The 15,084-nt window shown below is 44.4% G+C and overlaps 1 protein-coding gene across 3 annotated transcripts; it reads left to right on the top strand.

The window, feature by feature from the left end:
* The first annotated feature begins 645 nt into the window (after positions 1-645).
* On the top strand, positions 646-14,808 carry ppp6r2a (protein phosphatase 6, regulatory subunit 2a). Of its 3 annotated transcripts, none has more exons than XM_086022572.1 (24): positions 646-1,114; positions 4,923-5,092; positions 5,278-5,532; positions 6,198-6,384; positions 6,466-6,603; positions 6,748-6,813; positions 6,890-7,002; positions 7,081-7,194; positions 7,335-7,461; positions 8,154-8,306; positions 8,379-8,603; positions 8,798-8,862; positions 8,986-9,101; positions 9,180-9,265; positions 9,882-9,962; positions 10,072-10,151; positions 10,243-10,300; positions 10,533-10,660; positions 10,752-10,876; positions 11,376-11,523; positions 11,948-12,036; positions 12,109-12,289; positions 12,570-12,680; positions 13,321-14,808. In XM_086022572.1, exons 3-24 carry the CDS (start codon positions 5,306-5,308, stop codon positions 13,367-13,369), a joined length of 2,667 nt encoding a protein of 888 aa, XP_085878698.1. In that variant the 5' UTR covers positions 646-1,114; positions 4,923-5,092; positions 5,278-5,305; the 3' UTR covers positions 13,370-14,808. The 3 variants fall into 3 exon arrangements, with proteins under 3 accessions (XP_085878698.1, XP_085878697.1, XP_085878696.1); XM_086022571.1 differs by having other exon boundaries at positions 10,054-10,151; positions 12,112-12,289; XM_086022570.1 differs by having other exon boundaries at positions 10,054-10,151.
* Positions 14,809-15,084: the final 276 nt, after the last annotated feature.

The following is a 15,084-nucleotide window of genomic DNA, read 5'->3' as shown; positions in this document are numbered from 1 at the left end:
TGTTACATTTTCGTGTAGATATAAATTGTGTTTGTTTTTTACTTTTTCTGCAGACAGCAGAAAACAAAGGTGAGCAAAACAAAGGTAATTTATGCGATATAATGGCGTGCTCATATACTAGAGAATGCAATTTCTGAAAAAAAAAAAAAAAAAAAAAGGAAGGAAGGAAAATGTAAAAGTGAATGTTAAAGACCTAAATCTGAACTGAAACGTCGTGGAATTAACTGAAATATAGAATGTCGCGTTCGAATGATTTTGACTCGGTGAATATATGTGGAAGGAGGAGGAGGAGGAGGTAATTGTGTAAATATAGGTTTCAAATTCTGTTGTGAAATTTGGTAATTTGGGGAGTTGGAATAGTTCACCTGTAGTTTGAAGTTGGAATGGTTCAACCGGGATGTCCTGAATTTTGTCAATACAGTAATGTTGACGTTTGAATGGTTTTAATTGGTGGAGACATGTTGAAGGAGTAGCATCATTAAAATTAGCTGAATAATAACAATAATTAAATTAAATTTAGATTATTATTATTACTATTATTGTTATTACTTATTTATTCATTTTTTATTCATTGAATTGAAACAATCATTTTAGAAAAAATAGATTTTGTTCTGATTCCCGTGCACTATCTAACATGCACGCTCCCGCGCGGCACCGGTGCGCGTACCCGTCACCCCGCGTCGCCATTTTGATTCGAAAAAATATGACTGAGTTTTTCATGCTAAACTTAGCTCTGCGTTTGAATTTCGTCCGAATCAAACGTGCTCCGTCCGAAAGAACAGATATCGGGGCCATTGATGCCCGACAAGCGGCCTGCTGCCCGGTAACTGCCTCTTTGGTTGGTTTTTAAAGCCACGTTTTGGACTTAACGTCGGGGGCTAACTTGAAGCTAACAGGCAGCCTCTTGCCTGCTTGTTCGAACGGTCGCAGACTGACCCAGGTTCTTCAAAACAAAAAATCACTAGATGAGGCTCATGCAGTGAAGCTAACGCGGCTAATTGTGAGCTGGGGGGGAGCTAGTGACTAAGGCATCGGGCTGGGGGGAGAGAGAAAAAAAGTCCTGTAACGGTATAACGCAGACAATAAAGAAGAAGAAGACGGCGGATATTCAAAGGTAAGTTTCTCTGGGGACGGATTTAACGTGATTACTGTACTCAGCTTGGCCACAAAGTTTAAACTAAAGTTGTGTGTGTGTCGGGGAGTGGGGAAGCTAACTCCGCTTAATGTTAACCGTAGCGGCTAATTAGCTTCCGTGCTAACCTCAACGTAAAAGGAGGAACTAAAGCTAAAGCTGGCTAACTTGCGCGAGTAAGTTGCTACTCACAAGCTAACGTTAGCACACACAACGAACCGACGAACTTAGCAAGAATAAGTGTTCAGGTGTGTGACCCCTTAAGGGCAGCGAACGTAACCTCCGAGCCATTGTAAATCGGGTGCCACTTAAGTGAATGCCGTGTTATTTGTCTTAAATATTTTTCTGCTGTATTTTGCCTCCAATTTGCGTAAATGTGAGCTATTTAACCGAGCGTTATGTTGTAAACGAGGCCGTTCTGAGTCGGTGGAGGCCAGTCGCTACCGAGCCATGTGGCGTTAACGATACATTTTCGTGAACTCGAGTAATTCGGTCACATTTCACGTCGTTTATGGGTGGAAATAAGATGCGTGTACAGTAAAATGCTGTTGAAATCTAGAGACGAACACAATGTTCCTTATGCTACCGGTAGGGTTCCAAGTAAACAGAAATCTGCCCCCCCCCAAACCCCCCGGTTGTCAGTAGCCCTTGAGGCCAAGCTTTCCTTTTTGGACAGTCATAATCAGCCTTTTCCAACAATATTACAGACAAATATGCAGCTATGAGGCGTTATAATGTTTTCCATTGCTCAATTTATCGGGATTATTAAAGTGTTTGTTTTAGTTGTTACACCCAGGGGGCCACTGTTTTTTTGTTTTTTTTTAAATCGTGTACGTCAGTAAACTATATCGGTAGCCTAATAGCATAATTTCCCAAGTCGTTTTTTAGCGTTTTCAAGAAAAAAAATGCCAACAAATTAAACAAACAGTTGCCTGGATTTAATGTTGCGCATGACAATGACCTAGACATATGCAAAAATACCAAGCACATTAAGTTTTAATAATATTGTAGCAGTAAGTAAAAAAAAATCTCTTGGGCATACTATCAGGCTAACAATATGTAACAATACTACACTATAAAGGTCAAAGCACATTCTAAACAAATGTTCGTATGGTAAATAACTGAATTGGATTACTAGTAGGGGTTCCTCGGTTTACGGCAATGATTAGTAATCCTATATTGTACATAGTGCAGTGCTAATTCAGTTGTGAAGTTATTCACAGTTAGTATTTGTGTGGAAAACACTTTTATTTTAGGCCATAAAAATAAACCAATTGAGGGTGTCTTGTTCCAACGCTTTTGTATGCCACCGCGCAAAGTTGTCCATTGCGCGCTGTTCGTAACCTCGGAATTTCGAATGTTAGGACCGTTGTAAACGAAAGACCTCCCGTAATCTGTCACATGGTCAAGCCATCGTAGTCATTAATCAACTTCACAGATTTTATGTAATTTATCTTCACTAGGGTTGCGTCAAAAAGGCATGCCTCTCGTTTTTTAACTTTGACTAGAAGTAGCTGATATTATACATCTGCACTTGTACTTGAAGGAAGCTCTAATTATTACAAAAAACAATACTGTAATATTTGAAGCCATCAATACATACTTGCCTAACCATATACAGTATATGTTTTAGAAAGGGGCAGTCGGGCTAGGGGGAGGGAAAAAAAATATGTATATATATATATATATATATATATTCAAAGGCAATTGACAGGACTTTGGCCATCACTTTACAACAATAAAGTCTTGTGGCTTACCGCATGAGCATAAATGTAAAAGTTCGTTGAATTGAGGACTGCTGATGATGCAATTTTTCAGAGCGACTCTTCTCACACTTTTGTGTTTATGTTTGCGTGGGAATTTTGACAGTCAGCTCGGATGACAGTTCACCGTCACAACTCTCATATGTACATGTGCAGTACAATGTTACACTCTTTGAACTTTACTCTCGTAACTTTTGTGGCTTGACTGCTATAGTATTGACATTCTACCAGGGGAACAAGTCAGTGCAATTTCCTTAGATTGGTTTCATCTCGTCCAACTCCACTTTGTTGTTTGTCCACAACACGCATCTGTACTATTGTTCCTCTTTTCCTCAACCGCCCTGTGCGCTTTGCCGATTGTTGTTGCTGCGGTCGCCTCCTGCGTGTTCTATTTTGGATGTAAAAGTCAAGCGTCCGCCGTCCCAGCTTGCCATCCACGGGGAGCACTCGCGAGGTTATTATTGCACTTGTGTACTCTGTAAATGTATGCCAGATGGACACTGCTCCTGCTGCTGTTGCATGTGCAGGGGAGGGGGAAATGGGGGCAAGAAAAAGGAGGAGAGTGGTTGAAACCCCTCCATCAGTTTCACCTTCGGCAATCAACAGTTGAGGCGCGCGCTGTTCCCAGAGCTATTGTATTTTGGCTCCACTTGTGAGTTGGGCTAAGTCTGTTTGCCTCCATAGTAACCACTCGAGGAAAACAAATGCGAATGCGCACACTTTGCACTAGCGCAACTCTGAAAAGTTGTATGATTATAGAGGCCTTTGTCATGCGCTATAGCGTCCGAGTCCAGCCATTTAAAATTGCCTGTCGGCCTTGAGTGTTTGACTAAAATCAGTTGTCTTGCTCCAGAGTGATGAGCAGAGTATGCTCTACACCGGGGGTCTTCAGTCCTGTTCCCCGAGGGCCGGTGTCCTACCTGGTTTCCATCTGTCCCTGCTGCAACACACGCCTGATTCAAATGATCAGGATCGTTATCCAGCTTCTGCAGACCTTTGGTGAATATCTGTCGCGGGGAGAGATGGAAAACAGGCAGGGCACCGGCCCTCGAGGAACGGGACTGAAGACTCCTGCTCTCCACCAACAGTAACAGGCCTTGTTTGTCTCTATAATCCCTTTCACACAAAGCCGTAACAGAATCCACCTTTGCCTCTTACACAGAATCCAGCAAAGGTCATGAAGCAGAATTACATCCGCGATGACATGTGGAACAAAATAAATAATCAGGCTCTTATTTTCCGGCGTGCTATCAAAGTGATTGTCACACTTCTGTCTTGCCTTCCTGGCTTTCCCGGGCACACAAGCAGCATCACGGCTCGGATAGTACCTCCGAAAGGCAGGAAATTGCCCACTTGCTGTCATCCGCCATTCAGGAATGACATTCCTTACCTGCTGAATAAAAATATGGCATCCTTGTACAACTGGATGGTTGAAAAACACAAAAAGAGAAAACCACAAAAGTTTTTTTGCGGTCAGTCTTAACACTTTGTTGTTGGATTTTTGAGGCACGGAATAGTAAACTCAAACTGTGCCACATGCAAACTGTAGATTTTGTTTGTTGAGGTGGTATTTAAACTGTCCTCTTCATCCTTGCCCATTGAGTGAAGTGGCCACAGAGCTTGCTTACTTGTCACTATTATCAGTAGGTTGCAACAGAGAGACTGGAAGAGTCACAGAAAGGTGTCAAAAGTAGATGTCCTTGGAAATGTCATGCCTCAAACACCTCTTGTTGTTCAGTTCCTTGTAAAAGGACAGTTGTGAAACCAAGTACAGAAACATTGAACTGTTGGATGTGTGTTCAAAAATTCAGAGGACCAATTTATTATAATCCCAATGGCCACTTAACCCAGGAGTAACTGACGGTTAAATGAGGAGAGCTCAAGTGTGAAACTATTCAATTATGTCCTAATTTCCTTCATAAATTCACAATATTAAAGAGCATTGTGACTCTATGGTGCAATTGTCATTTCGCTCATGTACAATGTTTTCTGTCTCCTTTTTTTTTTTGTCTGACTGCCATGTGCAGGTTATGGTGAGCCTCCCAGCATTGCATCTCCTCAAGAGGCCTGCGATTTAAAAGGAGACCCATGCTGATAAATGCCAGGCCTCGCCACGCTTTCTGTCGTCTGCACCAACACAAATGCCTGCCTGCCCACGGGGGAGGTCTGATTAAAGATATCCACATTTCATTCACTGGTATGTACCTCCGTAGCACCTTTGTAAAGGCCTCACGTGGCAGATAGAAAATGGATTTCACAGATGGGTGATAAAGTCAGTGTACTGCATAAAGGATGTAAAGGTTCACTAGGCTTTGGCATTGAGTTTTTCAACCTCTGGCGGCGCACTTGACACTCGTACCTGTCCGGCCCGTCTTTTCCCAGGGCTGTGTTCCCCACCCCGGCGGCAACCATGTTTTGGAAGTTCGACCTGCACACCACCTCCCACATCGACCAGCTGCTGGACCGGGAGGACGTGACGCTGCGCGAGCTGATGGAAGAGGACGACGTGCTGCAGGAGTGCAAGGCCCAGAACCGCCGCCTGCTGCTCTTCCTCTCCCAGGACCACTGCATGCAGGAGCTGGTCGGCCTCATCACCACAGAGCCACCCGCAGACCTGGAAGAGAGGAGCCGCTTTAAGTGAGTAACGCAGTTCGCTAATGACGATGAGGGATGTGAATACAGAGGCTGCGTAACCTTAATTACATCAGCATGTAATATACTGCCAGATTTCGTCGTCAATCATGCCCATAACTACATGCTCGGAGCAATTTTTATTGACTTTTCTTGTAGTCTAACGATTCATTATGGTGTCGCTTGATGAATTTACATCACTCTGTTTTTTTTTGCTGGCCATTATGACACTTTTCTTTTTTGAAAACATTTACAGTAGTACAGGTGAGTCAAGGCAACCATGGCAAAATGTTTGTGGCTTGGAAGCACATACCTTTGGTCAAAAGTTTGCGACGTGTTGATCAATCACTGCTTTTGCAGCAGTTTAATGGGTGCCATGTCTTGGGCAATGTTCAACGCCGTCGACTGTGATTGCCAGCTACCGGGCTCCTTTCTTGTAATACTGAAAACAGTGTTCAGATTATTTTGCTGATGTTGCCTGATTTCTTTTTTGGGTGGGAATTACAGTAGCTAGCAGGGTGGAAATGTTGCTAAGTTGACAACACTGAGCCACCAAGGGGGGTGGGGGGGGGGAGGGAGATTAAAATAGCCCCCAAAAAAGAATCGATAAACTACCCTACCCCTAGTACTAGGCGTTGCCTCTAAATGTCCTCTTCATACCTCAATCAAAGGCTCCCCAACATTGCGTGCGAGCTCCTGACCTCAGACGTGTCCATCATAAACGATAAGCTGGGCGGAGAAGAATCTCTCCTGGAGATGCTTTACCACTTCCTGGAGCAGGACCCGCCCCTCAACCCGCTGCTCGCCAGCTTCTTCAGCAAAACCATCGGCAATCTCATTGCCAGGAAAACCGAAGAGGTAGAACTGCATTTGCGTCATGCTTAGGAAAGGCGCGAACGCTCACATTTGGGGATTTGTGGGTCAATCTTCCACCCCCAGGTGATCACCTTTCTCAAAAAGAAGGAAGGCTTCATTGGTCTGGTGCTGAAACACATAGATGCGTCTGCTATGATGGACCTGCTGCTTCGCCTCATCAGTTGTGTGGAGCCGGCCCCCTTGAGGCAGGAGGTCCTCCATGTAAGATCCCCAATTCTAAATTCACAATAACCTGTGGACTGTAAAAACCCATCAATGATTGCTTAAAAGAATGAACGCGATCCGCAGTACAGTGGGGGGAAGCACACTTACCGTTAAATAACCGACGTTTTCGTGTTCCCTAAGTGGCTGAATGAAGAGAAGCTCGTTCAAAGACTCATAGAGCTTATCCATACTGGTAAAGATGAGGAGGTCAGTCTCTCGAGCCTATTTGAATGGTTCCCTGCGTGCATTTTCTGAATGTCTGGTTTCCTTGCCAATTTGTCAGAGACAATCAAATGCGTCCCAAACACTTTGTGACATAATTCGCCTTAGCCGAGACCAGGCCAATCAGATGCAGGAGAACACGGAGGCTGACCCGCTGTTGGCTGTGCTAGAGTCGTAAGTTGCTCGTATGCTTGATTCATCAAATAATGGTCCGCGTATGATTTACTCAGTCAACAAAATGGCTTCTTCCAGACAAGAAACTGTAGCAGGACTCCTCAAGAACATGTTTGAGGGTGAGAGGAACGAGGCTTCCATTGTTAACGGAACTCAAGTGCTACTTACCTTACTGGAGACCAGGAGGTCTGGGTGAGTGTGCGACTGACTTGCAAGTGAAGCGCTCGGTCAGTGTACCGGGTGTGTCTGTCTCAACTCAAGCGCGTGCTCATTGAATGCTGCAAACGGTGGACGCTCAAAGCTGATTGTACGTTGTCTCCTCTCCTCCCCAGGTTGGAAGGGCTGATGGATCTGTATTCTCAGGGTTATGAAAGGTCTTACACTGTCAACAGCAGTATTTTAAATGCCATTGAGCCCCATTTAAAGGATTTCCAGCAGCTTCTTCTGGATCCCCCAAAGGTAACAACACACAGTTGATGACTCACTTCAACTGAGGTCCTTGACACCAAGATGCAACAAAATGGCATTCAAGTACTCCTTTTGTCAAAATGTTGCCACAGGATGGCACCAAAAGCAAAGTATTGCTTTGGCATGAGCACCAAAACTGTGACAAAGAGACATTTTTAGCAAACAACAGAGTTTAGATTGCATGAAAAATGTGGACTTTGCGATCGCTGAATTGCAAATTTGCGAGATTCACTGTATTCCTAAGGTCCGGTCCTCACTCACGCTTGCGCAGTTCTCCAAATAAAAAGCAAGGCATGCTTCCTTCAAATTGTTTACTTTTCCCTCCCCGTTAAAGTTGCCTGTAAAAGTCACATAAAAACAAAAGGGAACTCAACACCAGTATGTCTGGGCATAGCATGGTACTACACTGAAGACGCGCAACCCTACAACCGGACTTGCCTGTATACCGTGACAGCTCATAAACCCACAAACCTAGCAGGGGACCGACAATTGAATTCCATTCCACGGCGGTCTCCCAATTTACGTCGTTGTACACATACACACTGATTTGGGGGACACTTGAGGCAACGTAACAATTCTGCGTTCAAGGATCTGAAATTGAATTTGAGTAGCACTTGAAACTAACTTCAGTCCCCAGCATCCGTTGAAGGGCTCTTATCGCGATTTCTCTCTCATCTCTGCAGAAAGGTGCAATACTGACCACCGTTGGCGTTCTAGATCAGCCACTGGGGAACGCTCGCCTTCACGTGGCCCGACTGGTGGCTGCCCTCCTGCAGACCACTTCCCCCAGTATCTGCCAGGAGCTCTGCCACCTCGGCACCATGGACCTACTACTGGTATAGAACCGCCCTCGATTCAGACCCAAAGCTCAATGCCATGCTGAGTCTTTTCTTTGTCCCGCTACGCAGGATCTGTTCTTCAAATACTCGTGGAATAACTTTTTGCACTTCCAAGTGGAGCTCTGCGTAGCGGCCATCCTGAACCACCCCTCCTCGGAGGAGCGGCCCAACCCGGTCCTGCAGAACCACAATGGGCAGCAGGCGGCACAGGCCTCCGAAACTCACGTAGAGGTGGTGGAGTCGGGCGGGACCAGTGACCCACAGACCTCCCTCCACAACATCCTCGTGGCACATGTAAGTGCCGTGCACCACTGTCTTGCTCGCGTGATGTAGAGCCGATGTCAGCAACATAGCTGTGAGAAATGTCTTCCGCAAACGATGGTTTTCTTGCCAGCCTATCCCTATTGAAGTGTCGACTATATTGCGCATTCACTCTTTTCTTTTTTGAATCTTTTTCGTTTTTTGGTGTGTGCGTGTCAAATCGCCAGCTTTTCCAGGAGTGTCGATTGGTACAAAAGATCCTTGATGCCTGGGAGGAGAATGATAAAATACAGTGAGTGCGTTTTTTGTTGTTGTTGTTGTTGTTGTTTTTTTTTCTTTTGTATGTGAAACAAATTCTTGCGGCCAGTTAATGATGGAATCCTCAGTTGAAATAACGAGGTTGCTCCTTCTACAGGGCTGAGGGTGGCACCAGGAGAGGCAACATGGGTCACCTGACCAGAATTTCCAACATGGTGGTCCAGAACCTGGAGAAGGGACCGGTACAAGCCCAGATCGCTGACCTCATCAAAGGTAAACAAAGGAATGTTTTAAACGGAACATTTTTCACAAGCGCTCAGTCATTACTGACTAAAGTTTCTACTGATGCAGAGCTGCCAGAGGACTGCAGAGGTCGCTGGGAGAGCTTCGTGGACGAGACGCTGAGAGAGACAAACAGAAGGAACACAGTAGAGCTGGTAAGAAGTCATCATGTGGTGCTGGTTACTCTGGGTGTCTTCTCGTAGCTTTCCTAAGGCACCTAGCTGGAGAGAGAGGAGAAGGCCAACTTAGAGGAATGCTCCATGAATATGAACTGATGGAGCAAGTACCTAAGCATAAACGAAGGAATTCAAATTTAAGGTTCACTGAACACTAAGCCTTGTGCGCTAAAACAATGTCATCAGCTCTTGAATATGCAATGGTGCTGAACTGTAAAGAGCTTTGTTGGTGGGGGTTAAAAAAAAGATGAAGAAATGAAACGTAGCTGACGAAATGGCAAAATTCTGTGAATTCATTACAGTTAGTTTTAGAATTACAATGTGGAAGCTTATGCTTTTTACATCAAAAATCAAAGTCTAGAATGTGTCCAAATATTTGATTAACTTTAAATGTACCGATAATAATTTCCACGGAAAACTGTTTTTTTGGGTTTTTTTTTTGTTTTTTCTTCCCCTCTTTCCCTTTTGTAACCATACAAGACAGATACTTCCTTGCCAAGGCTCATTTTAAGACTAACTTAACTCTTACTAGGCAGATTTTTGTTTTGTTGAGGCAATCGTTTGGTGCATTAAGCTCTCGGCATGTGCTCTACAGGTGAGCACGCACAACATGCACTCGTCCAGCGAGGACGATGACATGGAGAGCCCCTTCCCCAATGACCTGTCCCTCCAGCAGGTAGGGTGCACACTCTCCAACACGGAAAGGCGGCAGCAAACAAACTCGGTGAGTAGCGTCACCCTAAAAGGCGTCCCTCTGACCTTCCCAGGCTTTCTCTGACTATCAGATCCAGCAGATGACCGCCAACTTTGTGGATCAGTTTGGGTTCAACGACGAAGAGTTCAGTGAACACGACGAAAATATCAAGTGAGTCGGAACAGTCAAGCCTTACGTGTATAGTTTGGCAACTCGTGTTGTATTGTAACATTCGTTTTCCTTTCTTTTCCTCCCGCCTCAGCGCCAGATTTGACAGAATTGCTGAAATAAACTTCAACATAGATTCTGATGATAACAGTGTAAGTATTCAACAATAGGGTTCTAAAGGGGTGGGGAAATTCCTGGTAGATTTCCATGTGGAGTTGAGTTGGTGAATTTTGAAAATAAGATTTGATCGTCACTATTATGTGGAAATATTTTCCCCAACTACTGTAGTTGTATAGTAAGTTTCCTTTTCAGAGCCAACCTTGGCCTTTAGTGTATGGGATGCAAATGGCTCTGCAGTTACTCTCGTGTTGACTCGCAACTCAGGCCAATGCAGCTGCTTTCGAGGCCTGTTGTAAAGAGAGGATACATCAGTTTGATGATGCTGATGAGGAAGAGGACATTTGGGAGGAAAAGGAGATTAACTATGCAACACAAGCTAAATCCAGAACAAGGTGAACATTGTTCTTTTTCCAACCCTGCCAAGGAAAAAAAAAACAAAACAAAAATCCATGTTAATCTCGCCACGGTGTGCCCCTTTACCAGGTTTGGCGTATCCCAAACATCAGAAGGAAGTTCCCGGAGCAGCTTGGAAAATGGCGGACAGGAGCAAGACTGCGGCTCGGAATCTGATGAGGAGGAAGACTTTGAACAGAACACGTCAGACACAGGTGAGGCGTCAAGATGGTCTGATAACACATTTGCTTATTTCAAGGATACATATTATTATTATTATTATGTGACATTTCTCCATCAAAATAAGCACAAAACAAGTACAGTATTTATGTTCACACCTTACAAATGAATGGCTTATTGATAATTAAAAAAAAAAAAAAAAAAAATCCGCAGCCTATCACTTCAACATACTTCCTTGAGACCAATTCCTATTGAGATGAACTTTGTCCCCACCTTCTGGCATCTTGAGTGTGTTCCAGCGTGAGCAGAAAAACAATAAATAGGTGAGGTTTTCAGCGAATCATAAAGGATAGGTTCCAAATGAAAACACAAATATCTGATCATGTTGACTGTGTGAACAGTGAGTTGTTAGTGCTTCAAATGAGGTGCTTACTTGACTAACTTTCAGAGTTCAGTTTGTGCCATCTTGAATGTGTCCCATACAACCTGTTCAAGGTGTTCACAAAGTTATATTTAACATCACCCTGTCTCCAGGTCCAGGCTGGACAGCAAATTTCAGGGACTCTGATGGCATCGCGGCATCTCCGACTCCATCAGGGTGGGATGCACTTCCCGCCAGTGGTGGAAACGAGACCCAGGAAACGGGCTGGGCCAATTTCACGGCGTTCCAGCCGTTCTCGAGGTAAAAAAAAACCCAAAAAACGAAACATATCTCCCATTGTAACAGAAACATCCCCTTCTTGGATTTGTTTTTTTTCCATCCTCAAATTGTCCGGTGTCAACTTCCACAGAAAGATGTTTTCTTTCCTTTATGGTGTAAAAATAAAACTGCTTCCACCTGGTGAAGCTGACCCGCTGAAGCATTTTCCTTCATACATTTTATTGAAAGGTTTGACAATTCAACATCAACAGATTCACAAAAATGTTGCCTTTGTTATGCAACAACAAAAATGGCGCGGAACGTAACATGACCAAAAGCTGCTGCTCTCGTACAGGAAAAACCCGAAAATGTAACCCCAAAAACTCAAATCATTCGATTTTGTTCATTAATGACCCCGGTGATAGTGTTGTGTTCATATGCTCAAGTGTTGCTTCCTCCTCTGCAGCACAGAGACGGAGCCCAGGTGCAGCTCCCCTGTGGATGCTGGAGCCAGTGACGCAGACAAACAAGCCAAACAAAACCACGAGAAGGGCGGTGAGTGAGTTCAGCTCGCTCGACCAGATTTGACCGTTTCATTGCACACAACTCACTTCCTTTGCGCGCCAGCAGACGCAGTCGCCTCTCCCTGCGTGGGGCCTTCGGGGGATGTGACCAAGGCTCCCCCCGCCACCTCGGACGGCAGCTCGCCCGGAGGCTCCGACAGCGAGGAGGTCGCCGCCACCTCAGCAGCAGCAACTATCGTCTCAAAAGCAGCCGCCAGCGGCAGCAAGGCAACTGACCTCACAAGGTTCAAAATCCCCTTCTCCGTGCTTCTCCTGCTTGTGTGTGTGTGTGTGTGTGTAGCCAACTGTAATTGAAGCAAAAAGCACCACATTGAGGTAAATATAGGCTGAACTGTGAGTGCAAATTACTGGGCACTTGTCTGCAACTTGAGCTTAAATACAAGTTTGCATGTTGACGGAGGACTTTTCCAGCAGAACGGATGTTTCTACCACTAGCTCCAAGGCAAAGCGGGTAACTATGACAAATTAACGGCGACCTCCTCGTGCGTGTGTTTGTGTGCGCAGCGAGGAGAGTCCTGTGTCTCTGGAGAAACTCTCTCTGTCAGATCCTCCAGAAGTGTCGGAGCAGCAGCCGCCTCCTGAGGAATCGCCCGAAGCCACGCTGACGGACAGGAAGTAAGTTCACACCCTGCCAACGCCTAGTTGAACTCCAGTAACAGGGCTGTCAAAACTGGGGCCACCCCGAAGTCCTACGCCGTTTGCCCCGTCACCTCTCACACAAATCTATGTCGTAGCAGGTTTTGACGATTTTTCTGAAATGTGACTCGAGTGAAGGTGGCGCGTTGCTACCCACCTCTGGATACTGTGTTATTCAGAGGCTAGTTTGTTAGCTAATGCAATTGGGGAGTCGCATGTGAAAGTGGTTTAGTATGTGTTGAATAATTGAATTACTGGAGTCATTTATGCAGCATTGCTCGAAGCATTGTATTGATTCATGTCGGTCCTCTGCGCTTTAAGTTCTTTGTCAGCGCCGTCATGTGGCAGTTATACTCAATTACAGGCCACTTTGGGGGACGGGGAACGTCATTATCTTTGTATCACACAGTAATGTATAAGTTGAAAAGAAAAATATGGGGGAAAATGTATTGGTCAGACTCTCGTTTAAAGTGTTGTTTTTCTTTCTTTCTAATTGTAAGATTTTTTGAGTTGAGCGCCAAATAGCGAAACCACTTCCTGGGGCACTCATGTTAGGAGTGGCCGCGCGAGGCTGGGAGTAGGCGTGCCTTGTTCTCAACTGCGTCCCTGTGCACCACAGAGAGGAGACGCCAGCGCCCCAAGAAGTGGCTGTCAACGGGCCGGTGTGAGCGCAGGCGGGAGCAGCGGGGATCCCGATAGCCAGCTGGGAGTCTCCTCCCAGAGTGACTCCTTTAAAAATAAACCTCAGTGCGACTCCAGTGTTTTTACTGAATCACTCTGCCATGTTATTGGACCTGGACACTGCCAATTGACACCAGTAACGAGGCGGCGGAACATGTACAAAAAAAAAAAAAATTAGATATATATATATCTATATATATCTATATATATATATAAAAAAAACAGAAAAAGGAGGACAAAACAGAACAGCGTGTAGATCTTGAAAGCCTTTTTTTCCCCTTGTTGCACAAGAATACGTGCGGTTTTAATGTAGCGGCAATCTTTGAGGGGGTAACGACAACAATAACGTCATTATTTTTTTATGTCCGAAACGATTTCTCTCTTACTGGTTGAACCTGACAGTTAGGCTTTTACATTGTTGCACCATGTCGGGGATAGCACATGCTACTTTTACCTGCCCCTGCCCACCATCACCCCCCGCCACCCTTTTTTTTCTTTTTAAAATGCGCCTCAATAACAATAAGCCTGTTTTCTTCATTTTTTGTTTTGTTTTTGACAAAGCACTTGTTCAGCCATTTCCTGTCTGTTGTAGCACACTATCAGTGTTTCACCTCCAGCTCTTGCAGGATGTCTTTCCACTCAATTGGATCTCTGTTTCACTCTCTTCCTGGATTTAAAAAAAAAAATGTTTTGCTTTGTTTTGGTTGTCGTCGAAAGAACCTTCTTCACCAGGTGTCTGAATGTGTCACGTAAAACGAGGAGGAGGGTCAATGAACAGAGCTGTAATAGTATTACTGTCTTTAGCTCGTGCAATAACGTCAATTAGTCCTTTTTAAATTTAAATTCAGCCTATTTTAAGAGATGAAATCAAGCTACTAGTCATTTTGGTGTAGTTTTGCTTCAATTGAATTCCTTTTAATTTTATGTTTATTTAGTGCATGTGTAAGCGACCTCGCTAGTGAGCTCAGACCTTCTGATTGTATTGATGTTAACCTCTCCTCCTCTTTTTTTTTTTTTTTTTCCTCAATCAACCAAAAGTTATCGACCTTAATATACAATTGCTAATCTACCTTCAGTCATTTTACAAGCAATCTGAAATACGATGGTAGTCTGGTTTTCTCCCCTGCCCCCCTTTCTATCCCTCTCTCCCTTTCCACTAAGCACACAGGATATGAGTGGCATCTGGAAGGAGTGATGCTGTATTTTTCGTTTTCCTTTGTTTCTTTTTTATTTTTTTTCTAATGATAATTTTATTTGATCTCCAAGCTGCAGGATTGAGGAAATAAAAAAAGAGGGCAGGTGCTGGGTTCAAGCAGAGCTCCGGGCCTCTTGGTGTACTTACTTAAAAATCACTTGACAGCGATCAGGTTCTATGATTCATTGTTCAAACAAATTAAAAGTGTCTGGTTGACCAGTTAATACCAAAGCGATGGCCGTTTCCGTGTCGTTACTGGGGGGCACTTTGTGTTTTATTATAGTGTTTATTGAGAGAAGGAAGTGGCCAATGCACTTAGTGTCAAAGGCAAAGAAGTTGATGTTCTTGGGGATAAAACAATAAATACATATTGTCACCTGAAAATGACACATTTTTGACTTTTTACACATTTGACACTATAGTGGGCACGCAACGCGCGCCCACTATATAGGGAAAAAGTCACCTGAAAATGACACATTTTTGACTTTTTACACATTTGACACTTTA

This window comes from Filicampus tigris, chromosome 22 (genome assembly GCF_054856515.1).
Source record: "Filicampus tigris isolate MCC_2025a chromosome 22, RoL_Ftig_1.0, whole genome shotgun sequence".
Classification (NCBI taxonomy): Eukaryota; Metazoa; Chordata; class Actinopteri; order Syngnathiformes; family Syngnathidae; genus Filicampus; species Filicampus tigris.
The sequence above is the reverse complement of the archived record's forward strand: the minus strand, read 5'-3'. Positions and strand labels throughout refer to the sequence as shown.